Source organism: Lathamus discolor, chromosome 20 (genome assembly GCF_037157495.1).
Source record: "Lathamus discolor isolate bLatDis1 chromosome 20, bLatDis1.hap1, whole genome shotgun sequence".
Lineage (NCBI taxonomy): Eukaryota > Metazoa > Chordata > Aves > Psittaciformes > Psittacidae > Lathamus > Lathamus discolor.
Genome location: NC_088903.1, coordinates 2,750,970 through 2,774,839, shown reverse-complemented (window position 1 = coordinate 2,774,839; position 23,870 = coordinate 2,750,970). Strand labels below are relative to the sequence as shown.

At 68.7% G+C, this 23,870-nt stretch overlaps 4 protein-coding genes across 4 annotated transcripts; 3 read left to right on the top strand and 1 right to left on the bottom strand.

Annotated features, from left to right (window-relative positions):
- Positions 1-884: 884 nt before the first annotated feature.
- On the top strand, positions 885-9,609 carry ERBB2 (erb-b2 receptor tyrosine kinase 2). The gene is given in 30 exon segments (XM_065699352.1): positions 885-1,089; positions 3,076-3,227; positions 3,308-3,494; positions 3,591-3,728; positions 3,826-3,894; positions 4,224-4,336; positions 4,424-4,565; positions 4,648-4,764; positions 4,889-5,015; positions 5,096-5,169; positions 5,253-5,343; positions 5,821-6,020; positions 6,105-6,237; positions 6,310-6,400; positions 6,472-6,632; positions 6,716-6,770; positions 6,887-7,021; positions 7,113-7,235; positions 7,316-7,414; positions 7,499-7,684; positions 7,765-7,920; positions 8,000-8,075; positions 8,153-8,299; positions 8,386-8,483; positions 8,568-8,738; positions 8,844-8,876; positions 8,879-9,116; positions 9,204-9,434; positions 9,437-9,490; positions 9,493-9,609. Coding segments are annotated over 30 exon segments (3,720 nt in total). The 5' UTR covers positions 885-998; the 3' UTR covers positions 9,525-9,609.
- Positions 9,610-10,196: 587 nt separating this feature from the next.
- Positions 10,197-12,752, bottom strand: MIEN1 (migration and invasion enhancer 1). Its single transcript, XM_065699351.1, is given in 5 exon segments — positions 10,197-10,839; positions 11,429-11,505; positions 11,586-11,646; positions 11,648-11,684; positions 12,606-12,752. Coding segments are annotated over 5 exon segments (324 nt in total). The 5' UTR covers positions 12,671-12,752; the 3' UTR covers positions 10,197-10,755.
- Positions 12,753-13,534: 782 nt separating this feature from the next.
- On the top strand, positions 13,535-20,512 carry GRB7 (growth factor receptor bound protein 7). Its single transcript, XM_065699329.1, is given in 17 exon segments — positions 13,535-15,297; positions 15,611-15,752; positions 15,839-15,983; positions 16,528-16,684; positions 17,275-17,396; positions 17,485-17,562; positions 17,697-17,834; positions 17,916-17,933; positions 17,936-17,980; positions 17,982-18,029; positions 18,157-18,255; positions 19,224-19,304; positions 19,389-19,505; positions 19,605-19,665; positions 19,752-19,839; positions 20,091-20,184; positions 20,265-20,512. Coding segments are annotated over 17 exon segments (2,268 nt in total). The 5' UTR covers positions 13,535-14,609; the 3' UTR covers positions 20,412-20,512.
- Positions 20,513-21,099: 587 nt separating this feature from the next.
- On the top strand, positions 21,100-23,668 carry RDH8 (retinol dehydrogenase 8). The gene is made up of 6 exons (XM_065699354.1): positions 21,100-21,196; positions 21,282-21,443; positions 22,084-22,263; positions 22,346-22,439; positions 22,551-22,734; positions 23,361-23,668. Exons 1-6 carry the CDS (start codon positions 21,100-21,102, stop codon positions 23,598-23,600), a joined length of 957 nt encoding a protein of 318 aa, XP_065555426.1. The 3' UTR covers positions 23,601-23,668.
- The last annotated feature ends 202 nt before the right edge of the window (positions 23,669-23,870 follow it).

Genomic DNA, 23,870 nt, shown 5'->3' with positions numbered 1-23,870 from the left:
GCTCGCACTCCCCCCTGGGGGCTGCGGGTGGTCCTTGGGGATGAGGTGGGAGAACCGTGCCCGTGCGCACCCTGCTCTGCCTGGCCGGGGGGGGCTGGATGGGGCTGGGCACATGCGGGGTCCCCGTCGTGACCCCACGTGCTCACCGGGAGCAGCGGCTGAGGGAGCACCGATGGCTTGTGCCCATGGTGGGGGGCAAGCACCGGCTCCGGCCACCTCACTGGGGGCTCATGGGGTGATGCTGGAGTGGCCCCATGGCCCTGTCCCCTAGAACTGGCCCGGTCCGTGAGGATTGTCCCTGGATCCCAAGAGTGTCCCCCCATGCCCCGGACTCCCTGTACCCCAGGAGTGCCCCCATGTCCCTGTCCCTTAGGAGTGTCCTCATGTCCCTGTATCCCAGGATTGTCCCTGGATCCCAAGAGTGTCCCCATGCCCAGGACTCCCTGTACCCCAGGATTGTCCCTGTACCCCAGGAGTGCCCCCATGTCCCTGTACCCCAGGACTGTCGCTGTACCCCAGGAGTGCCCCCATATCCCTGTCCCTTAGGACTGTCCCCATGCCCACGACTGTCCCCGTACCCCAGCGCTGTGCCCCCCATCCCCACACCCCACAGGGGCAGCATCACCGCCCCTGCCCCGGTGACCGTCACCCCGAAACGGGCCCATTGAGCGCTCAGGGACCGAGCTCTTGTGTGTGCGTGTGTGTCCCAAAGCCTCCGCACCCCGGTCTCTGCAGCCGGTGCAGCCCCCGCCGGGGGTTACGGGGACGAGCACCCCATGGTGGTGTTGGTTGGGGGGGGGGGGGGTCCGGTGCAGCGGGAGCGCGCACGGAGGAGCTGGCAGCGGGTGCCGGGCCCGGGACGCGCCCTCGCCCGGGGCCGGGAGCGCGGCGCGGCCCCGTGAGGCGGAGCCGGGAGCGGCGGGAGGCGGCGGCTCCGCTCCGCAAACTTTCCCGGAGCGGCCGGCGGGGGCCATGGGCCGCGGCCCGCGCTGAGCACCATGATCCCCGCCGGGGGCTGCCTCCGCGCCGCGCTGCTGCTGCTGCTGCTCCTGCTCCTCGCCGCGCTCTGCCCCCCCGCCGCCGCCGAAGGTGGGTCCGGACCGAGCGGGACCGCGACGGGGGCGGAACGGGGCATGGAGGGGGGGGGGACGGGACCGGGAGGACTTTGAGCAAAGTTTTGCACGGGGGGGGGGGGGCACGCACAGACACAGACACCGGGTCCGGTGCTCCCGAGGGTCTCTCGGTTGGGAGGGACCGGACCGCCCCCTCCCCGCTTCTCCCCGCCTCGGGCCCCCCCTCCCGCGCCGAACGGGACGAGTCCCGGTCCGCTCCCCCGGGCGGAGTTTGGGAGTCCCGGTGCCGCCCAGAGCGGGGACCCCCCCCCCCCCCACCGCTGTCCCGGTAGCACCGGGGGAAACGGGTTCCGGGGGGACCCCAAGTTCTCGGGGTTCCCTTCCCGCAGCCCCGGGGGGGGGGTTCGGTGCGGGCGCGGTGCCCACGGAGCGCGGGTGGGTGGCGGTGGGTGCGTCCCCGTCGCTCCCATCCACATTCTCGACGTGCCGCACCCTGCCCTGCCCGGCCCGGAGCGAGCGGTGGAGCCGGGGCAGGAGCGGGGGGCCCCGGAACGGGCGTTAACAACGCCTCCCCCCACAAAAAGCGACCGTCGGGGTTTGACGCCGCAGCCCCGTGTTGGGGGGCAGGTCCCGCACTGGGGGGGGGGGGGTGTCACTGGGTGCTCTGTGCTCCCGGCACCCCACAGCTCGCCCCGCTCTGAGGGTCTGCGCTTGGGGAAGCGCCCAGCTCCGTGTTGGGAGCGCACCAGGGTGCTCGCACAGACCCAGCCCCATCCCTGCGGCTGGATCCATGCGTTGGGAATGAGCGGCGGCACCAGCTCGGGGAGCACCGGGGCAGCCCCATGGGCATGTGGCTTTGCTGGATGCTCTGGTGGTTGCCCTTGAGCGGACAGGGTCATCCATGGAGATCGGGGTCCAGGCAGCGTGGATCACTGACCTGCCTGGGTCAGTGAGCCTCAATGGAGGAGCAGCCAGGCCCGAAGCCCATGGGATGGAGCCGGGATCCCACCAGGATCCGGCCCTGCCACCGTCCCGCCTGCCCTTCTCCCTGGGGAAGCCCTGGCATCCCCAAGCCGCGCTGCGGGGCCGGTGCAGCGCAGACCTGGAGCTTCGGCTGCCGGCTCCGACAGCTCAGAGCCCCCCCCGGTGCCATGGGGCGAGAGCTGAACCCCAGCCCCGGGGGGGCTCCCCCTTCCTGGCCATGCCAAGGGGGTGTTTTCCTTGGCTCGGCCGCCCTGGAGGCGGCTCCATGCGCAGCTGCCCGCACCGGGGGCTGTCACTCAGCCGTGGCGCAGCCGCCAGCCCCCGGGGGACACCGGCCCCGAGGACACCGGGCACGGTGGCGGCACACGGGGACCGCTGGCGCTGGGCTCCGCACCGGAGCCGCTCCGTGGGCTCCGCACGGTGCCGGGGGCCGCGGGTGTGCCCGGGGCTGCGCCGTGCCCTGCGTCACCGCTGCTCCCCAAACACGCCCGACCTGAAAAGGCGGTTCCTGCCGGGGCCCGGTGCCACCCGCGGCCGTGACTCACCGGGCCCGGGCCGCCCGCCCCGACGCCGCGGGGATGGTCGCGCTCCGGCGGCCATCGCCGCTCAACAACAATCAGGGCTTGTCTCTTCCACACGCCCCCCCCCCTTCCCTTCCCTCCCCTCCCCTCCCTCCGAGCAGCGTGGGCAGAGCAATTCCTGCCCCCCGGCCCCCGCTCCGCATGGCCGGGGTTATGGGTCCCTTCCCCATAACCCAGCGTGGGCACCGGGGTGATGTTGGCCCCCGCTTGTCCCTGGCATGGGGCCGGTTGCCAAAGCCGGAGCAGCCTCGCCGCGTGCCGGGGTGGAAGCAGCCATCCAGGAAGCCCATCGGAAGCTGTTGGGAGCAGCCCCGGAGATAAACGGCGGCCGGCAGAGCCGTGGCATTTCCTGCGGAGGCCGGGGCCGCTTTCCCGCAGGGATGAGGACGGGATGGGGGCGAGGGGAACCCCACTGAGCTCCTGCTCCTTGCCCGCAGTGTGCACGGGGACCGACATGAAGCTGCTGCGTCCCTCCAGCCCCGAGAGCCACTACGAGACCCTGCGGCACCTGTACCAGGGCTGCCAAGTGGTGCAGGGCAACCTGGAGCTCACCTACCTGCCCGCCGACGCCGACACCGCCTTCCTCAAGGTGCGCAGGGGGGAGAACACCCCATGGGGGGCACGCAGCGGGGTCCATCCGGCTCCTCACCCCTGTCCCCGCATCCTTAGGACATCAAGGAGGTGCAGGGCTACGTGCTCATCGCTGAGAACCAAGTGACGGGCCTGGAGCTGCAGAACCTGCGCATCATCCGGGGCACGCAGCTCTTCCAGGACCGCTTTGCCTTGACCGTGGTGGGCAACGCCGGCCCCGGCGGCGCGCAGGGGCTGCGCCAGCTCGGCATGCGGCACCTCACGGGTCAGGGCCCCTTCCCTGGGCTTGGATGATGCTCCCCTTGGGGTCGGCAGGGCCGTGGCCGTGCTGACCCCGCCGTCGCCGCGCGTCCCTGCACAGAGATCCTGAAGGGAGGCGTGCGCATCGAGGGGAACCCGCAGCTCTGCTTCCAGGAGACCATCCTGTGGGCAGACATCTTCCACCGGCACAACGAGCTCCGGGGCGAGATCCGCGTGGAGAGCACCCGCAGCCGAACCTGTGAGCCCCGTGGCTGGGGGTGGTACCCGGGGAGCGGGGTGCAGGGGCTGCCGTCCCCCCCCCATGGCATCACCCGCTCACGGCATTCCCGGCGCAGGTCCCGACTGCCGGGCGCTGTGTGCCGAGGGGCACTGCTGGGGCGAGGGGCCGCGGGACTGCCAGACACGTGAGTACGGAGCCTGCAGCCCCCCCCGGGACCCCCGAAACCCTTGGGAAGCCTTTCCCTTTGCGTGCTCCTGCCTCGTTGATCCTATGGGATCAATGGTCCTGCTTGGTCCTGGACTTCCTCCTTGGTTGTCCCTGTCCCACTCGCCCCTATTTGGCCCCCTGCCTGCGCATCCCCACTTGTCCCCTCAATCCCTGCCCCACCACCGCCACCCCCCCATAGATCCGTGCCTTGGAAACCCACCTCCTCACACAGGGCACCCCCACATCCCCTTATCGGGGTCCCCATCCCCACCAGCTCCCTCTTTCCCCCCCCCCGCCCCATCCCAGTGACCAACAGCATCTGCCACGGGTGCCCGCGCTGCAAGGGCACAAAGCCGACCGACTGCTGCCACGAGCAATGCGCCGCCGGCTGCACCGGCCCCAAGCACTCCGACTGCCTGGTGCGCACCGGGACGGGGCGGGCACACCGGGACCGGGCCGGGATGCCGGGATCTCACAGCAGCCATTGTGCATCTCCCCCCCTCCAGGCGTGCCTGAACTTCAACCGGAGCGGGATCTGCGAGCTGCACTGCCCCCCCCTCGTCATCTACAACTCGGACACCTTCGAGTCGGTGCCCAACCGCGATGGACGTTACACGTTCGGAGCCAGCTGCGTGAGCCAATGTCCCTGTGAGCGCCGTGCCAACGGGGACGGGGGGGGGGGGGCCGGTGCTCACCGTGGCCCTGACCCCCTCTTTGCCCCCCCCCCCAGACAATTACCTCGCCACCGAGGTGGGCTCCTGCACCCTCGTGTGCCCCCACAACAGCCAGGAGGTGACGGTCAACAACGTGCAGAAGTGTGAGAAGTGCAGCAAGCCCTGCCCCGAGGGTGAGCAGCACCCAGAGCCGTGCGCAGGGCGTGCATGGGGGCTGTGGGGCAGGAGGAGCAGGGCTTTGGGGGGTCCCGATGCAGCGCCCCAGCCCTGCCGTTTCCCCCCCCCCCCCCCCAACAGTGTGCTATGGGCTCGGAGTGGATTTCCTCAAGGGCGTCCGTGCTGTGAACGCGTCCAACATCCAGCACTTCACCGGATGCACCAAGATCTTCGGCAGCTTGGCCTTCCTCCCCGAGACCTTCGCTGGGTAACGCCTGGTCCCCCCCCTCCTCGGGCCCATGGTGGGGACCCCCTCCCAACCTCCCTCCCTCCTTCCCGTCCTGGCAGGGACCCCAGCACCAACACAGCGCCCCTGGACCCCAAACTGCTGCGCATCTTCGAGAGCCTGGAGGAGCTCACGGGTGAGAACCGGGCGCTGCGGGGGGGGCTTTGCATGTGGAAAGGGGGGGGACACGACGGCGCGGTGACACTCGGCTCCCCACAGGCTACCTGTACATCGCTGCCTGGCCGCCCGGCTGGCAGGACCTGGGGGTCTTCCAAAACCTGCGCATCATCCGGGGCAGGGTGCTGCACAAGTGAGCGGGGATGGGGACATGGGGGATGTGGGGATGCAGGGGGGGATGTGGGGAGTGGGGGGATGTGGGGACCAGGGGGATGTGGGGACATGGGGCGGATGTGAGGACCAGGGGGGATGTGGGGAGCACGGGGATGTGGGGACCAAGGGGATGTGGGGACCAGGGGGATGTGGGGAGTGGGGGGGATATGGAGTGATGTGGGGACCACAGGGATGTGGGGACATGGCGGGGATGTGTGGACCAGGGGGATGTGGGGAGTGGGGGGGATATGGGGACACAGGGCGGGATGTGGGGACATGGGGGGGGGATGTGGGGACCAGGGGAATGTAGGGACACGAGGGGGGATGTGGGGATGCAAGGGGGGGATATGGGGACATGGGGGGGATGTGGGGACGCAGGGCCACGCATGGACACACGGCGGGGATGCGGGGGCACGCACGTGCCGCACACACGTGCCCACCGGCGCTGTCCCCGCAGCGGTGCCTACTCGCTGACGCTGCGGGACCTGCCGGTGCGGGCGCTGGGGCTGCGGTCCCTGCAGGAGATCAGCAGCGGGATGGTGCTGGTGCACCACAACCCCCAGCTCTGCTTCCTCCAGAAGGTGCCGTGGGGCAGCATCTTCCGCAACCCCCGGCAGCGCCTCTTCCAGACCCACAACAAGCCCCCCGAGCAGTGCGGTCAGTGGCACCCATGGGATGGCGGGGATGGGGTTGGGGGGGGAGCTGGAGGAACCCCCCCTTGATGCTCATTGTGTCCTGCAGAGAGCGAGGGGCTGGTCTGCTTCCACCTCTGCGCCCACGGGCACTGCTGGGGCCCCGGCCCTACCCAGTGCGTGGCCTGCGAGCGGTTCCTGCGGGGCCAGGAGTGCGTCGCCTCCTGCAACCTCTTGGATGGGTGAGGACTGAGCCCAGGGCACAGCGCTTTGGGGGCCCGGGACCCCCATCCCATGGTCCCTTCTCCCTGCAGAGCCATCCGGGAGCACGCCAACGGGACGCGGTGCCTGCCCTGCCACCCCGAGTGCCAGCCCCAGAACGGCACCGAGACCTGCTTCGGACCGGTGAGATGGGGACACCCAGAGAGGGGGTGTCCCGGAATTCCCTGCTCCCTCCAACCTCCCCATTCCCGCAGGAAGCGGACCAGTGCGTGGCTTGTGCCCACTACAAGGATGCGCAGCAGTGCGTGCGCCGGTGCCCCAGCGGGGTGAAGGCGGACGCCTCCTTCGTTCCCGTTTGGAAGTATCCGGATGAAGACGGCGTTTGCCAGCTCTGCCCCACCAACTGCACCCACTCGTGAGTTGGGGGGGGGGTCCCAGCACAGACAGGGGGCTGTGGGGGGCTGCTGACGGTGGGAGTGCTGCCCGCTGTGTCCCTAGGTGCACGATCCGGGATGAGGACGGCTGTCCCGTGGACCAGAAACCAGGTACGAGCGTGGGTGCCCTGTGCCACCCTGACCCCCATCACTGTGGGTGCCGGCGGCTCCTCCAGCCTGACCCCCCCCCCCCCCCCATCACCATCTCCCCCCTGCTGGGCTGCCCTGCAGCCAGGTCACGTCCATCATCGCTGGCGTGGTTGGGGCTCTGTTGGTCGTGGTCCTCCTGCTCATCACCGTTGTCTGCGTCAAGCGCCGGCGGCAGCAGGAGCGGAAGCACACCATGCGGCGCCTGCTGCAGGAGACCGAGGTGGGGATGCTGGGACCCGCGTGGGATGGACCCCGCAGCACCCAGGGGTGCCGGGAGCGTGGTCCCCCCCTCATCCATCTGCACCCCGCAGCTGGTGGAGCCGCTGACGCCCAGCGGGGCCCTCCCCAACCAGGCCCAGATGCGGATCCTCAAGGAGACGGAGCTCAAGAAAGTCAAGGTCTTGGGCTCCGGCGCTTTCGGCACCGTCTACAAGGTGAGGGGTGGTGGGTGCCGCCGGTGGGCTGCGACCGTCCCCGCTCCGCACCCCTCACCCCTGTGTGTGTCCCCTCGCAGGGCATCTGGATCCCCGATGGGGAGAGCGTGAAGATCCCGGTGGCCATCAAGGTCTTGCGGGAGAACACATCCCCCAAAGCCAACAAGGAGATCCTGGACGTGAGTGTGGCCGCGGCGCCGGCGGGCGAGCGGTGGCCAGCGGCGGCCCCTGCCCATCCTGACCCCCCTCTTTGCTGCCCGCAGGAGGCCTATGTGATGGCAGGGGTGGGCAGCCCCTACGTGTCCCGGCTGCTGGGCATCTGCCTGACCTCCACGGTGCAGTTGGTGACACAACTGATGCCCTACGGCTGCCTCCTGGACTACGTGCGAGAGAACAAGGACCACATCGGCTCCCAGGACCTGCTCAACTGGTGTGTGCAGATCGCCAAGGTGAGGCGGGGAGGCTTGGGGTGCTCTTGGAAGGGGGGGGGGGATCATGGACCCAGCCTGACCCATGGTGCCCCCCCCAGGGGATGAGTTACCTGGAGGAGGTGCGGTTGGTGCACCGGGACCTGGCCGCTCGCAACGTCCTTGTCAAGAGCCCCAACCACGTCAAGATCACCGACTTCGGGCTGGCGCGGCTGCTCGACATCGATGAGACCGAGTACCACGCCGACGGCGGCAAGGTGGGAGCTGGGGGTGCAGCGATGGGGAGCACAGTGCCCCCTCCACGTCCCGCTCACCTCTGCCTCCTCCCTGTCCCAGGTCCCCATCAAGTGGATGGCGCTGGAGTCCATCCTCCGCCGGCGCTTCACGCACCAGAGCGATGTCTGGAGCTATGGTACATCGGGGCGGCCCCACATTGGTACTGGTGGGGGGGGTCAGGGGCATCGCTGACCCATGTCCCCATCCCTGCAGGCGTCACCGTATGGGAGCTGATGACGTTTGGGGCGAAGCCCTACGAGGGGATCCCTGCCCGGGAGATCCCGGACCTGCTGGAGAAGGGCGAGAGGCTGCCGCAGCCGCCCATCTGCACCATCGACGTCTACATGATCATGGTGAAATGTACGGGACGGGGACACGGGATGGGGCCAGGAGCGCCGCGGTGGCACCTGGCTCCTGGTCCTGATGGCGCTGGGCTCTGCCCGCAGGCTGGATGATCGACTCCGAAAGCCGGCCCAAGTTTCGGGAGCTGGTCACCGAGTTCTCCCGCATGGCCCGGGACCCGCAGCGCTTCGTGGTCATCCAGGTACCCGGGTCCCCCGGGGTCCTGTGTCCCCCCCCCCCAATTCAGCACCCCAATGTGGGCACTGAGCCCTCTGCTCCCACCCAGAACGACCTGGCCGGGCTGCCCGGCTCCATCGACAGCACCTTCTACCGGGCCCTGCTGGAGGAGGAGGACATGGAGGACCTGGTGGATGCTGAGGAGTACCTGGTCCCTCACCACGGCTTCTTCAGCGCCGAGACCTCCACCACCTACCGCAGCTGCATCTCCTCCACGCGGGTGAGAGGGTTTGGGGTGACCCCGCGCCACGCGGGGCTGGTACCCACGCTGCCGGTGCCCTCGGTCCCGGCTGCCGGCACCCAACCGCGTCCTCTCCTCACCCAGAGCACAGCAGAGACCCCGGTGGATGCAGAGGAGGGGGGCGAGGCTCGGCCCCCTTCCCCTTCCCGGCGCAGGGCCCGGTGGAGGGGCCGGAGGGCCCCGTGCTGGCGGCCGCAGAGGGGGATGCCGGGGTGAAGGCTGCCCTGCAGAGCCCGCTGGCGGTTCGGGAGCCCATCCCCGTGCCGCCGCGCTACAGCGAGGATCCCACCGCGCCGGCGGCCGAGGACATTGAGGAGCCCCAGGGCTTCAGCCCGGCGCCCCGCGGCTCCATGCCAGGTAGGGAGGGGACGATGGGGCCGTGCAGGAGCCGCTGCCCCGTCGGCAGCCTCCATCGCCCCTAATGCAAGCCCTTGTTCCCCGCAGAGTACGTCAATCAGGCCGAGGAGCGGCGGTCGCCACCGCGGCACCCCCGTGCCCCCCCGTCCCCCCCGGACAAGCTCAAGGGGCACCAGGGCTTGAAGAACGGGCTCATCAAGGAAGCCAAGCACCCCTTTGGGCACGCCGTGGAGAACCCCGAGTACCTGGCACCCCCCGGGGCCCCCTTCAGCCAGGCCTTCGACAACCCCTACTACTGGAACCAGGACCCCCCCAAGGCTGCGGCCCCGAGGGGGCGCCTGGCACGACACCCACGGCCGAGAACCCCGAGTACCTCGCCTGGCCGGCCCCGACAGCGCAGCAGCGTAGGGCCACGGAGCCCCCCATCACTTCACAGAGGCAGCTTGGGGAGGGCCAGCACGAGGCGAGACACGGACGCGGGGCCGGCGGCTGTCCCCACCGCTGTGGGGTGACACTGGGCACGGATGCTGTGGGGCAGCAAGCGTGGGGGACAAAGAGGGGTCATCCCCCCCCAGTTGGTGTGACCCGCAAGCTGCATGGTGCTGGGATTGCAACCGGGAGCAGCTCGGCCTGGAGCAGGAGACGCTGTCAGCATCACCCCAATGGCTCCTCTGGCACCAGCGCTCAATCCTGTGACTGCCACCGCTGCCCTCCTTCCCCGGTGCGCAGCAGCACCGGGACACACGGACTTGCACTGAGGCGGGCGCCGGCGCGTGTCCCGGTCCCCCCCCCCGGGTTCTTTGGAAGCCGAGATGTATATTTGATACCTGTACATTGGGTTTTTCTACTCCCTGGTCTCTGTGGTTCCTGGCCAGCTCCCAAGCGTGTCCATCCATCCCTGCCCGCTGCCGGCACCCCTGGGGCAGCGCAGGGCAGGACCCACCGCACCTGCAGGGGTACGAGCCTTGATCTCCCCTTTCCCCCCGCCAAGGCAGGAGCCAGGAGCTGCTCTGACCCCCCGCTTCCAAGCCTTGGTGCCCGTGTCCCCCCCCCCCCCCGGCTCAGGGACACAAGAGGGGCCACGTTCTCCTCCATCCTTTATTGAGCGCCGGGCCGCTGCCTTTATACCCGGTATAGAATAAACAGGGGCCCCTCGTGGCAAAGGGCAGAGTCATTCCAGGCAGCAAGGGAGAGCCAGGAGCCAGAGAACGGGCAAGGGAGGGGGGAGCTGGGGGGGGGGGGCATTAATTAAACCTCTTGCCGTGGGGCCGGGGCTCCCATGCCCTCGCCCTGGTTTAAACAGTGACAGGAGAGGCTTTAATCATTAACAAAGCCCAGCCAGCGCCTGCCCCTCAGCAGGAACCCTGCAAGCACCCAGCCTGGCTCCTCCTGACCCCCACATCCCCCCCCAGCCCTGCTGGGTGCTGCAGGGGAACCACGCTTACACCCCACAGCAGGGACGGGGCCCCCCGGCACAGCCGGTACCGCAGCTCTCAGCCCCGGGGCCCCGCCGGCACTCCCAGGCAGGCTCCTTAAGCTCCCGATGTCCTTCCCAGCCGCGCAGGGAGCCGGGGAAGGCGTCGAGGCCGAAGCAAGGGGGGGGCCCCGAGGCCGCCGCGAGGTCCCCGCTGGCTGCGGGCTACAGGAGGGTGCAGGGGGGGCGGCTGTTGGTGATCTTCTCCAGGGGTTCCCCATTCCTCGCCCTGCGAATCGCTTCGATGAGCTGAGGAGGCAAAGGGGAAGGGGTCAGGCTCTGGGCTGGCCCCACCGCGAGGGTGAGAAGCCCTTGGAGAGGGGGGGTACGCAGAGGCTGGGATGCAGCACGGGCTCAGATCACGGCCACGCTGGGGCCCACGAGCAGCACAGCACCGAGCACCCGGGACCCCATCGCTGAGCACCCCGGACCCCATCCCCGAGCACCCCGGGACCCCATCCCTGAGCACCGGACCCCATCCCCGAGCACCCGGGACCCCCATCCCCGAGCACCCGGACCCCATCCCCGAGCACCCGGACCCCATCCCCGAGCACCCGGACCCCATCCCCGAGCACCCAGGACCCCCTCCCCGAGCACCAGGGACCCCATCCCCAAGCACCCCAAGCCCCATCCCCCGAGCACCCCGGACCCATCCCCGAGCACCAGGGACCCCATCCCCAAGCACCCCAAACCCCATCCCCAAGCACCCAAGACCCCATCCCCGAGCACCAGGGACCCCATCCCGAGCACCCGGACCCCATCCCTGAGCAGCCTGGACCCCATCCCGAGCACCCCGGACCCCACCCATAGCCCGCAGCCCGCAGCGCCGGGCACTCACGTCCTTCTCATAGGGGAAGCCGCCGTTCTCCAGCTTGGAGAACACGAGCTGCCCGTTGATCTCGATCTCGAAGGCACCTTGGGGGCAGACGGGCTGTGACCACGGCCCCGGTGTCCCCCCCCCAAACCCCTGCACCCCCCCCGCCCCGAGCCCTCACCGGTGCCCCCCAGCCGGGACTCGATCTCGATGTCTGGATACTCCTCCCGCACGGCGCTCGCCCAGCTCCTGGTACGTGGGCTCGAACCCGCAGGGCTCGCTTTGGGGGGGAAGCGGAGGGGGGGGGCAGCGCCGGCACCACCCCCCCCCCCCGTATCCCATTCACCCCCCAACTCCCCCCACCCACATCCCCCCGTTCACACCCCTCCTGCCCACACCCCCCATCCAGCTCCCCCCTTCCCCACCTCCCTCATCCCCCCACGGCCCCTTCGCCCCCCAAGTGCCCCTCTCCCCCCCCTCGCCCCCCAAGTGCCCCTATCCCCCCAAGTGCCCCTATCCCCCCCTCGCCCCCCAAGTGCCCCTATCCCCCCCTCGCCCCCCAAGTGCCCCTCTCCCCCCTCGCCCCCCAAGTGCCCCTATCCCCCCCTCGCCCCCCACGTGCCCCTATCCCCCCCTCACCCCCCACGTGACCCTATCCCCCCCTGACCCCCAAGTGCCCCTATCCCCCCCTCACACCCCGAAGTGCCCCTATCCCCTCCCTCACCCCCAAGTGCTCCTATCCCCCCCTGACCCCCCAAGTGCCCCTCTCCCCCAAGTGCCCGTATCTCCCCCTCACCCCCCAAGTGCCCCTATCCCCCCCTCGCCCCCAAGTGCCCCTATCCCCCCCTCACCCCCCTTAAGTGCCCCTATCCCCCCTCGCCCCCAAGTGCCCCTATCCCCCCAAGTGCCCCTCTCCCCCCCTCGCCCCCCAAGTGCCCCTATCCCCCCCTCACCCCCTTAAGTGCCCCTATCCCCCCTCACCCCCCAAGTGCCCCTATCCCCCCCTCGCCCCCAAGTGCCCCTATCCCCCCCTCACCCCCTTAAGTGCCCTATCCCCCCTCGCCCCCCAAGTGCCCCTATCCCCCCAAGTGCCCCTCTCCCCCCCTCGCCCCCCAAGTGCCCCTCTCCCCCCCTCCCCCCCCAAGTGCCCCTCTCCCCCCCTCGCCCCCCAAGTGCCCCTATCCCCGGTACCGGAGCTCACCAATACTCCACCACGATGCGGACCGGCCGCTCGGCCCCCTCCCCGCTCTCGCTCCCGTCGCCCATCGCCGCCGGTCCCGTTGCTTCCGGGTGCCGGCGCCCTGCGCGGAGAGTCCCGACGCGCTGCACCGCGCCCCCTGCTGGCGGGGAGGACCGCCCAGCGCCGGGACCCCCATCGCCCCCCGTAGGACCCGCATCGACCCCATGGGACGTGCTGGATGTGGTGCCATGGGCATCACCCACAGACCCATAGGACCCCCGCTGACCCCCCCCTCAACATCCCCCTGGGAGTCCCATAGCGCCTTGGGCACCCCACAGCCTGCGGGGACAGACCCACGGACCCATAGGACCCACATGGGGTCCTCAGCATCCCCACTGGACCCCCTGAACCATCCATGGGGACACCCGTGGGGGTCTTTGGCCCCATGGCGACCCCAAGCACCCCATGGAGACAGCAACCTCCCATAGGAACATATGGGGGGTCCCAAGGGATCTCAAACCCAAACCCCACAACCTGGGGGTCCGGTGACCCACAGTGGGGACAGGTTGGGGCGAGCCAGACCCACACCCCCAAAACAGCCAGGGTCCTCTGTGTGTGTCGTCGTCGTTGTCCCCCCGCAGTTTGGCCACTTAAAAGGGGTCACCCCAGTGCATTGTGGGAAACTCCCCATCACCACCATGGGGTGGTGGGATGGGGCTTTGTGGGGCTGGCCCCATCGGGGCTGGCACGAGGCCGTGCTGGATGCCCCATCCCAAGGCCGGGAGGGGCTGGGGGGGGGCACGGCTGGGTGCTGGCGGGCGGCCTGGGGCAGCAATGATGTCAGGCAGGGGCGGGAGCTGGCGCAGGTAGATAAAGCCGTGGAGAACAGGAATCCCCGTCCTGCGGGAGGGTGCCGGGACACGGCGGGCGCCTGCAGGTAGGAACGGGGCCGGGCCGGGCCCCCCCCACCTCGCCGTGGGGCTGCGGGGACAGCCCCGGATATCGGCCCCATCCCAGCGGCACGACCCCGGCCCCCCCCCGACCCTTGCTGCGCCTCCAACCTCTTCCCTCCCACCTTCCTCCCGGCTCTTCCTCCTCCTCTGCCCGCCCCGGCACGGCCCCGCTGCTGCTGCCCCACAGCCTCGGCAACCTCAGCCCTGACCACAGCTGGGGGCCCTGGCTCCCCATCCCAGAGCCCTGCTGGCCCCAAGCCTCCTGCCCTATAGCCCCGCTGGCCCTGGGACCCTGTCTCCTAATCCTGGTGGCCCTGGGAGCTTGCCCTATAGCCCTGGTGGCCCTGGGACCCCATCCCTTAGCCTGAACATCCTCCAGGCCCCCTGCCCCACAGTTCTGCTGGTCCTGGGAGCTCATCACTCAGTTTTGGTGGCCCTGGGACCCTGTCCCCTAAAGCCGGTGGCCCTGGTTCCCCCGGCTCCATAACCCTGGTGGCCTTGGTCCCCTTGATCCACAGCCTCTGGTCCCCCCCCTGTTTGTCCCAGCCCCTGTGGTCAGCTTATGGTCCCCCATCATCATCACATCCCCTCAGAGCCCTGTGTCACCGCCACCAGGACAAGGGCTGGCATTGGGGTGACCTGAGGCCACGGTGATGGGCTGGCGGGTTGGTGGCAGGGCTGTGCCACTGACCCAGCACCCTGTGGGCTCCCCTGTCTGTCACATCCCCATCAACCGCTCCGGTGTCCCCTGCGTGGCCTTCTACCACATCCCCCCTCAGGCAGCATCACCCCACATGACCCCATCTGTCCCCTGTGTCCCTGTGCTCACCCTGGGGCCTGGCCAGGCAGGGACACCCGAGCCCGCGCCTGCAGCACAGCCAGGGCTGAGGGTCTGTGCCGGTGGGAGCAGCCGGGGCAAGGATGGGGACGTGGCGGGGACAGGGATGGGGATGATGGTGGCAACCGCGTGATGGCATCGGTCCTGCCCGGGCCTGGACTTGGACCCTGAGCAGGCCAGGGAGCAGGGAACGGGCACGGGGACAGGCACGGGGATGGGGATGGGGACGGGTGAATGTTCAACCTGGTCCCGTGCGTCATCCTGGGAACAATGGGACCTGGTGTCTGCGTTCCTGCAGCTGGTGGCCCTGGGACCTTTGGTTGGGTGGCCCGGGACCCCATCCCTTTGGTTGGGTGGCCCTGGGACCCCATCCCTTTGGTTCGGTGGCCCCGGGACCCCATCCCTTTGGGTTGGGTGGCCCTGGGACCCCATCCCGTAGGTTCGGTGGCCCTGGGACCCCATCCCTTTGGCTCGGCGGCCCTGGTCCCCTGCCCCGTGCCCAGCTGGGTGCCGGTCGTGCTGGCGGGCGCCGCGCGTGTGTTACGTGTGCCACGTGCGGACGAGCGGTGCCGTGGGGATCCCCATGGCGGGGACATCGCTGCGGGGCCGGAGCCGGTGTCCGTGCCCCCCGTCCCGTCCCCCTCCGAGCACCGCGTGGGCACCGGCACCGGGCGGCACCGGGGTGGGGGGGAGCCGGGGCCGGCGGCTGAGCTCGGGGCCGTTCCCCCCGCGGCGCCCGGCCCGGATGCCAGCGCGGGGAGGTGCGGCCGGGAGCGGCCTCCAGAACTGGTTTGGCCGGACCCGAGGAGGGGCCGGGGCTGGGTCCCCGCCGCGCTCCGCTTCCTGCTCCCGTGGCGCAGCCCCGCGCTGCTGCTGCTCCCGTCTCGTTTCGGCTCGACCCATCCGGCCTCCATCGCCCTCGGTCGGTGGCTCCGCTGTCACCGAGGCCCCCAGCGGTGCCCCGGGGGTGATTCTCTGCTGTCTCGCAGGGGCTGTGCTCCCGGCTGCTGCCTTGGGATGGGGCTGGAAGGACGGGGACTCCCCAGCCCTGGGCAGCCCCTCGGGGCTTGGCCCGAGCCGGTTCTCGGCACCGCAGGCTGAGTCACGGCGTGTCTGGGCGCCGGCAAAACACAAGCCGGGGGGGGCCCTGGGTGTTGTCCCATGGGGGGGCTGCCATAGGGACGAGGACCCAGAGCCTGGTGTGGTGCGAGAGCGGCTCTCTCCATCCCCTCCAGATAATGCCATGGATGGGGGGGCTCAGCAGAGCAGCATCCGGGAGCCCCCCGGGCCGGGAAGCGCGGAGCAGGAAGAGCGCGATGGGGGCGAGGGACCCCCCGAGCTCAAGCGCTCCCAGCCCCTCTTCATCCATGGCAGCAGGTAGGTGGGGGGGTCCCCTGTGGGTGCCGGGGGGGGTCAGCGCGTTGAGATGCGGTGCACAGCGCTCAGCCCCTCTCTGCCCGCAGCCGGCAGCCTCTAGAAGAGGAGCCGCGGGCCTCGTCGCTCCCCAGCATTCCCAACCCCTTCCCCGAGCTCTGCAGCCCCTCCAACTCCCCCATCCTCAGCAGCCCGGCCCTGGGGCAGGGCCCCCCCCGCGAAGGAGCCTCGCACGTGAGTTGTGGGGTACAGAGAGGGCAGGGGATGGGGATGGGGATGGGGATGTGGATGGGGATGGGAATGGGGATGGGGATGGGGATGGGGATGGGAATGGGGATGGGGATGGGGATGGGAATGGGGATGGGAATGGGGATGGGGATGGGAATGGGGATGGGGATGGGGATGGGAATGGGATGGGGATGGGGATGGGGATGGGGATGGGGAATGGGGATGGGGATGGGGATGAGGATGGGGATAGGAATGGGATGGGGATGGGGATGTGGATGGGGATGGGATGGGGATGGGGAAGGGGATGCGGATGGGATGAGGATAGGGATAGGAATGGGGATGGGGATGTGGATGGGGATGGGAATGGGGATGGGGATGCGGATGGGGATGGGAATGGGGATGGGAATGGGGATGGGAATGGGGATGGGGATGGGGACGGGGATGGGATGGGAATGGGGATGGGGATGGTGATGGGGATGCGGATGTGGATGGGGATGCGGGTGGGGATGCTCCTGACCCCGGTCAGGGTCCTGATGCCGTGGCCGTGCAGGTGGTGAAGGTGTTTGGGGAGGACGGTGCCTGCCGCTCGCTGGAGGCGGCGGCGGGGACCACGGCGCGGCAGCTCTGCGAGACGCTGGTGCGGAGGACACGGGCGCTGCAGGACCACAGCTGGGCTCTGGTTGAGCTGCACCAGCACCTGGGCCTGGGTGAGTGGCTGGGATGGTGCTGAGCGTGGTGCTGGGGTCCTCGGGGTGAGGATGTGGAGCTGTTGGAGAGAGGCCAGAGGAGGCCATGGGGATGCTGGGAGGGCTGGAGCAGCTCTGCTCTGGAGCCAGGCTGAGAGAGCTGGGCTGGGGCAGCCTGGAGAAGAGAAGGCTCCTGAAGGGGAGACCTGAGAGCAGCTCCAGGGCCTAAAGGGGCTGCAGGAAACCTGGAGAGGGGCTTGGGACAAGGGCCTGTAGGGGCAGGCCAAGGGGAATGGCTTGAACCTGCCCGAGGGGAGACTGAGCTGAGCTCTTAGGCAGAAGCTCTTCCCTGTGAGGGTGCTGAGGCGCTGGCACAGGGTGCCCAGAGAAGCTGTGGCTGCCCCATCCCTGGCAGTGCTCAAGGCCAGGTTGGACACAGGGGCTTGGAGCAAGCTGCTCCAGTGGAAGGGGTCCCTGCCCGTGGCAGGGGTTGGAGCTGGAGGAGCTTTAAGCTCCCTTCAACCCGAACCAGGCTGCGGTTCCATGATTCCATAGCACTGCGTGGTGCTGGGATCCCCCCCGGCTGCCCCACTGAGCCCTGTGCCCCACAGAGCGGTGCCTGGAGGACCACGAGTTGGTGGTGGAGGTGCAGAGTTCTTGGCCCCCCGGCGCTGACGCCCGCTTCGTCTTCCGCAAGAACTTCGCCAAGTACGAGCTCTTCAAGAGCCCCGCGGTAGGTGCCTGCGCCCAGGGGACCCCGGCACCCCAGGAGCACCCCGAGCACCTCATGGCTCAACCCTGACCCCCTTTGCGCCCCCCAGCAGTCCCTATTCCCCGAGGTGATGGTGTCCAGCTGCCTGGAGGCGAACAAGAGCATGGCACACTCCGAGCTCATCCAGGTATGGAGCCAGCGTGCCCGGATGCGCTGCGTCCCATCATTGCGTGGAGGGAACCCATTCGTGCCATGGGGCCCCCACTGTGCCATGGGGCCCCCCCCACCTCCCCGTGCCCCTCAGCCCTCTTCTCCCCCCAGAACTTCCTCAACTCCGGGAGCTGCCCCGAGGTCCAGGGCTTCCTGCAGCTGCGGGAGCCGGGCCGCAAGGTCTGGAAGCGTTTCTACTTCTCGCTGCGCCGCTCGGGGCTCTATTACTCCACCAAAGGCACCTCCAAGGTGAGGATGAGGCTGGGAGCACCACGGGGGGCAGGGGCGGTTGCAGTGGGGCCCAGCCCTGACCCCCTGTCCCCATCCCAGGACCCCCGGCACCTCCAGCTTACTTCGCTGACCTCTCCGAGTCCAACATCTACTACGTGACGCAGGGGCAAGAAGCACTACGGGACGCCCACCGAGTTTGGCTTCTGCATCAAGGTGGGGATGTCCCTCCTGCCCTGCGGGGGCCTGGGCCTTCTCTGTCCCCTCCCTTGCCAAGGGGTCTCTGCTCCCCACCAAGAGCCGTCCGGGGCTGCTCCGTGACGGCTTCAGCCTCTCCCCGCAGCCCCACAAGGTGCGGAGCGGGGCAAAGGGCCTGAAGCTGCTCTGCAGTGAGGATGAGCAGAGCCGGAGCTGCTGGATGGCGGCTTTCCGCCTCTTCAAGGTGAGCCCCGGGCACAAGGGGGTGTGTTACTGGTCCCATGCTGGGGGGGGGATAGCAATGGGGATGCTGGGGAGATGCTGGAGGGATACTGGGGAGATACCAACGGGATGCTGGGGGGATGCTGGGGAGATACCAGTGGGGTGCTGGGGGGATGCTGGAGGGGTGCTGGGGAGATACCAATGGGATGCTGGGGGAATGCTGGAGGAGTGATGGGGAAACGCTGGAGAGATGCTGAGGGGATACCAATGGATGCTGGCGGGGATGTTGGGGGGATGTTGGGGAGATACCAGTGGGAAGCTGGAGGGATGTTGGGGGGATGCTGGGGAGATACCAGTAGGATGCTGGGGGGAATGCTAGGGAGACACCAGTGGGATGCTGGGGGGATGTTGGGGGGATGTTGGGGAGATACCAGTGGGATGCTGGAGGGATGTTGGGGGGATGCTGGGGAGATACCAGTAGGATGCTGGGGGAATGCTAGGGAGATAGCAATGGGATGCTGGAGGGATGTTGGAGGGATGCTGGGGAGATACCAATGGTGTGCTGGGGGAATGCTGGAGGGGTGATGGGGAAATGCTGGAGGGATGCTGAGGGGATACCAATGGGATGCTGGGGGGATGTTGGGGGGATGCTGGGGAGATACCAGTAGGATGCTGGGGGAATGCTAGGGAGATACCAGTGGGATGCTGGAGGGATGCTAGGGGGATGTTGGGGAGATAGCAATGGGATGCTGGAGGGATGTTGGGGGGATGCTGGGGAGATACCAATGGTATGCTGGGGGAATGCTGGAGGGATGCTGAGGGGATACCAATGGGATGCTGGGGGGATACTGGAAGGATGCTGGGGGGATGTCCCCATCGCTGTGGTACAAGAGATGCAGGATGGGTGTCCCCATCCCCACACGGGGTGGGTGTGGAGGTCCCTGTCCCCCCACGCTGTGGGGCATTCCCCCTCACGGGGCTGCCCCCCAGTACGGCATGCAGCTCTACCGCAACTACCAGCAAGCCCAGGCGCGGCTGAGCCAGCCCCATTGGATTGGCCCCACACCCCTGGTGAGTGCCAGTGACCCCCCCCCCCCTTACCCTGCAGCCCCCATCCCATGGGGGACCCCTCCATCACCCCCCGGTCCCTCGCAGCGAAGCGTCTCGGACAATGCACTGGTGGCCATGGACTTCTCGGGGTGCACGGGCCGGGTGATCGAGAACCCCAGCGAGGTGCTGAGCGTGGCCCTGGAGGAGGCGCAGGCCTGGAGGGTGAGGTTTGGGGTGCAGGATGGGGGTCGGACCCCAACCACCCCCCCACCACCCCCCCAAACCCACCCTAACGCCTTGCTCCTTGCTTTGCACGGCCAGAAGAAGACGACGCACCGGTACAGCCTGCCGGCAGCGTGCCACAGCTCCCCGCTCAGCGCCGGTGAGCAGCACCGTGTGCCATAGCGGGGGTCCCTGCCTGGGGTTGGGGTCCCCGTGCCCCCCAGCCTCACACCCGTGTCCCCGCAGCGATCCATCGCACCCAGCCCTGGTTCCATGGGCGCATCTCCCGGGAGGACACGCAGCAGCTCATCGGCCGGCAGGGCTTGGTGGATGGGTACGGGACCATGGCGGGGCTCTGGGGACCACGGCGGGGACACGATTCCATGAATGAGGAATCGTACCCCTGGGCACCGCAGGGATGTGGGGAGCTGTGGGATCTGGGCCCCCCCCGGAGTTTACATGGGGTCTACAGCCCCTGGGGGCTTGGGAAATGGGATATGGGGGGGGGGTGATGGGGGGAGAGGACCCATGGGTTTTGGGGGGGTCCAGTGACCACCCCCCCCCCCCCCCTTCCGGTGCTCGCAGCGTGTTCCTGGTGCGGGAGAGCCAGCGCAACCCCAAGGGCTTCGTCCTGTCCCTGTGCCACCTGCAGCGGGTCAAACACTATCTCATCCTGCCGGTGAGTGCCGCAGCAGGGCCGGGGGGGCCGGAGTTGGTGTGTGGGGGGTCCTGACCCTGCTTCCCCCCCCCCCCACTCAGAGCGAGGAAGAGGGGCGGCTTTACTTCACCATGGACGATGGGCAGACGCGCTTCGCCGACCTCATCCAGCTCGTGGAGTTCCACCAGATCAACCGCGGCATCCTGCCCTGCAAGCTGCGGCACTACTGCACCTGCGTGGCCCTCTGAGCCCGGCACCGCCGCAGCACCGGCACAGCACCGCCACGGCACGGCCCGGCACCCCCGGCATGGCTCGGGTGTGGGGGGCAGCAGGATGGGGCCAGCTCGGTGCAGGGAATACGATGGCTCCCTCCCCATCACCACCGGTGCTGGCTTTGCCCGTGGGGTCCTGGGGTGCCACCGCCACCGGGTCCCCCCCAACTCAAGCACTTTGTCCACCCCCCATCCCCACAGCACCAGCCCCGAGTGTCCCCAGGAGCGAGGGGGGGGGGGGGCCCTGGAGCTCCTCACTCGCAGGCCAGGCGGGTTTGGGGGTCCCAGGGGAAGGGGGTGTGGGGGGCACCCAGCGCCCGGTGTCCCCCCCGTCCCCACAAGGCCAGTTCAACTGTGACGTGTTTTATACCACTGAGAATAAAGGTTATTTTTGCAGAGCTCCAGCCTCAAAACGGGGGTGCTTTGGAGGAGGGGGGGGTCCCCCCTGTGTCCTCACAGGGCCCCAGGTCCTACACAAAGACCCCTCTGTGCACCACGTGCGGCTCGGCCACGCGGCCGCAGGCAAATCCCAGGATGGGGATTAACGGGAGAGGATTAAGGGCCTGGATCGGGGGGGGGGGGGGGGGGGGGGGGGGGGGGCCGGGGTTGGAGAAGCTGCTATTAAAGGTTGGGGGGCCGGGAGCAGGGCTGTGACCCCCCCTCAATGGCTCCCAAGACGGTGCTGATCACCGGCTGCTCCTCCGGCATCGGGCTGGCGCTGGCGGCGCGGCTGGCGCGGGACAAGCAGCGCCGCTTCCGAGGTGAGCGGGGCGCAAGGGGGGACCCCCCCACCCCCCCATTGCCAAAGGGGGGATCCTGCGTGGGGCTGAGCCGCCTCTGCCGCAGTCATTGCCACCATGCGGGACACGGGCAGGAGCGCGGCGCTGGTGGCCGCCGCGGGGCCGGCGTTGGGTACCACGCTGCACATCAAGCAGCTGGATGTGTGTGATGAAGGCTCCATCCGCGCCTGCATCGACAGCATCCCCGGCAGGCACATCGATGTCCTGGGTGAGCCCCGGACACCCCCTGCCACCGCCGCACCGCGCGCCCCATGTGCCCCAGGCCCTAGGGACTGTCCGTGCCATGCAAGTCCCATGCTGGGGACCCTCTGTGTCAGGGAGTCCCCATGCCAAGGGCATCCCGCACGGGGAAAACCCTGACCCCGTGCATCAGGGACCCCCATTCTGGGGACGTCCTGCACCAGGGACCCCTATTCTGGGGACATCCTGCACCAGGGACCCCCTTTCTGGGGATGTCCTGCACCCTGATCCTCTTTCTGGGGATGTCCTGCACCAGGGACCCCCATTCTGGGGACGTCCTGCACCAGGGACCCCCATTCTGGGGACGTCCTGCACCAGGGACCCCCTTTCTGGGGACGTCCTGCACCAGGGACCCTCTGTGCATTGGGGACACCCTGTGCTAAGGCCCCCCCAGTGCCCTGGGTCTGTCCATGCCAAGCGTGTCCCACACAGTGGTGGGGATGCTCCACCTCAGGGATCCCCAGTGCCAGGGGCATCTTGCACCAGGGACCCTCAGTGCACTGGGGACCTTCTGTGCAGGGTGCCAGGGACCCCCCAGACCCAGGGCATCCCATACTGGGCACCCTTTGGGCACTGGGGCCAGGACCCCTGATGTCCCGTGCCCCCAGTCAGCAACGCTGGGGTGGGCATGGTGGGGCCGCTGGAGTGCCAGAGCCTGGCGGCCATGCAGAGCCTCATGGACACCAACTTCTTCGGCCTCGTCCGCCTGGTCAAGGAGGTGCTGCCCGACATGAAGCGGCGCCGCGGGGGGCACATCGTGGTCATCAGCAGCATCATGGGCCTGCAGGGTAAAGGGGGGGGCAATGGGGCATCCCCAATGGGACTAAACCCCCCCCCCAGCCCCTGAGCGGGACCCTCCACCCCATCCAGGCATCGTCTTCAATGACATCTACGCAGCCTCCAAGTTTGCGGTGGAGGGATTCTGCGAGAGCCTGGTGGTGCAGGCGCGGCGCTTCGACGTGGCGTGAGTGCGGGGGGCCAGCAGCCCCCCCAAACCCCCCCAACCCACCCCCCCCCCCGGGGCAGGGAAGGGTTTGGGGGTACCGGGGGTCCCCAGTGCCCCGTCCCTGGGCAGGATCAGCCTCGTGGAGCCGGGGCCGGTGACGACGGAGTTCGAGACGAAGCTGTACCAAGAAGCCGAACGCGCCGACTACTCCCAGACCGACCCTGAGACGGCCGAGATCTTCACCCAGCTCTACCTGAGGAACTCCAGGGACGTCTTCGCCAGCCTGGGGCAGAGCCCTGAGGACATCGCGGAGGTGACCAAGGACCAAGGGCTGTCCCCTGCCCACGCTGGGCTGTTTAGGGGGGGCTCAATTAGTCCTAATGAGGAGCAGTGGGGCTGGGGTCCCACCCTGAGAGCTTCTTCCTCTTGAGCTCCATCCTGATAGGGCTGAGCCCAGCTGGGAATGGGGCTGGGCTGGGATGGGGCTGGGATGGGGATAGGACTGGAAGGGGTTGAGGATGGGGGTAGGAGGTGGCAAGGCAATGGGAATGGAAATAGGGATGGGGATAGGATGGGATCAGAATGGGATTGGGGATGGGGATGTGGTGCAAATAGGATGGAGAAGGGGTGGGGATGGGAATGGGATAGGATTGGGAAGGGGAATGGAAGTCGGAATGGGGATAGAATGGGATCAGAATGAGGTTGGGGATGGAGACGAATTGAGATGCAGTGCAGGTAGGATGGAAAGGGGAAGAGGATGAGAATGGGATGAGAATGGGGATGGGGTGGGATGAAACGCGATGGACATAGGGATGGAATGGGAAGAAGCTGGAGATGGGGATAGGATGGGAATAAGAAGGGGATGGAGGTGGGGCGCTGATGGGATGGCAAAGGGCTGGAGGTGCGTGGCGATGGGCACAGCCCCGTCCCCACGCACAGCACACGCTGCGGGTGATCGCGGCGCCGCGGCCGCCCTTCCGGCACCGGACCAACGCGGCGTTCACGCCGATGGCGGCACTGAAACACGCGGACCCCGGCGGCACCCTCGTCACCGGCGCCTTCTACCAGCTGGTGTTCAGGCACGACGCGGTGCTGCGGCTCGGCCTCCGCGCCATCCGCCTGCTGCGCTGGAACATCCGCAAGGTGAAGGAGGGCGCCCGGCTCCTGGGCCTCAGATAGACCCGGGCACACCGGGCACTGGGGATGGGGGCAGCTCGGAGGTGGGGGGCCGGGACCCGTGTGGGGTTTCACTTCCTGCTCCCAGCCCCGAATCGCGCCGCATTAAAGCCGGGAGTGGTGTTTTTAAGCAGCACCGGTGAGCAGCAGAGAGCAGCGGCTGTGACGGTGCTGGGAAGGGCACCCAGCACCCCACATCCATGGGTACATGGCGCCCTGAGGCCCTTGGGTTCGTCATCATCCCCCGATGGCTGCATCCTCTGTCCCCATGGA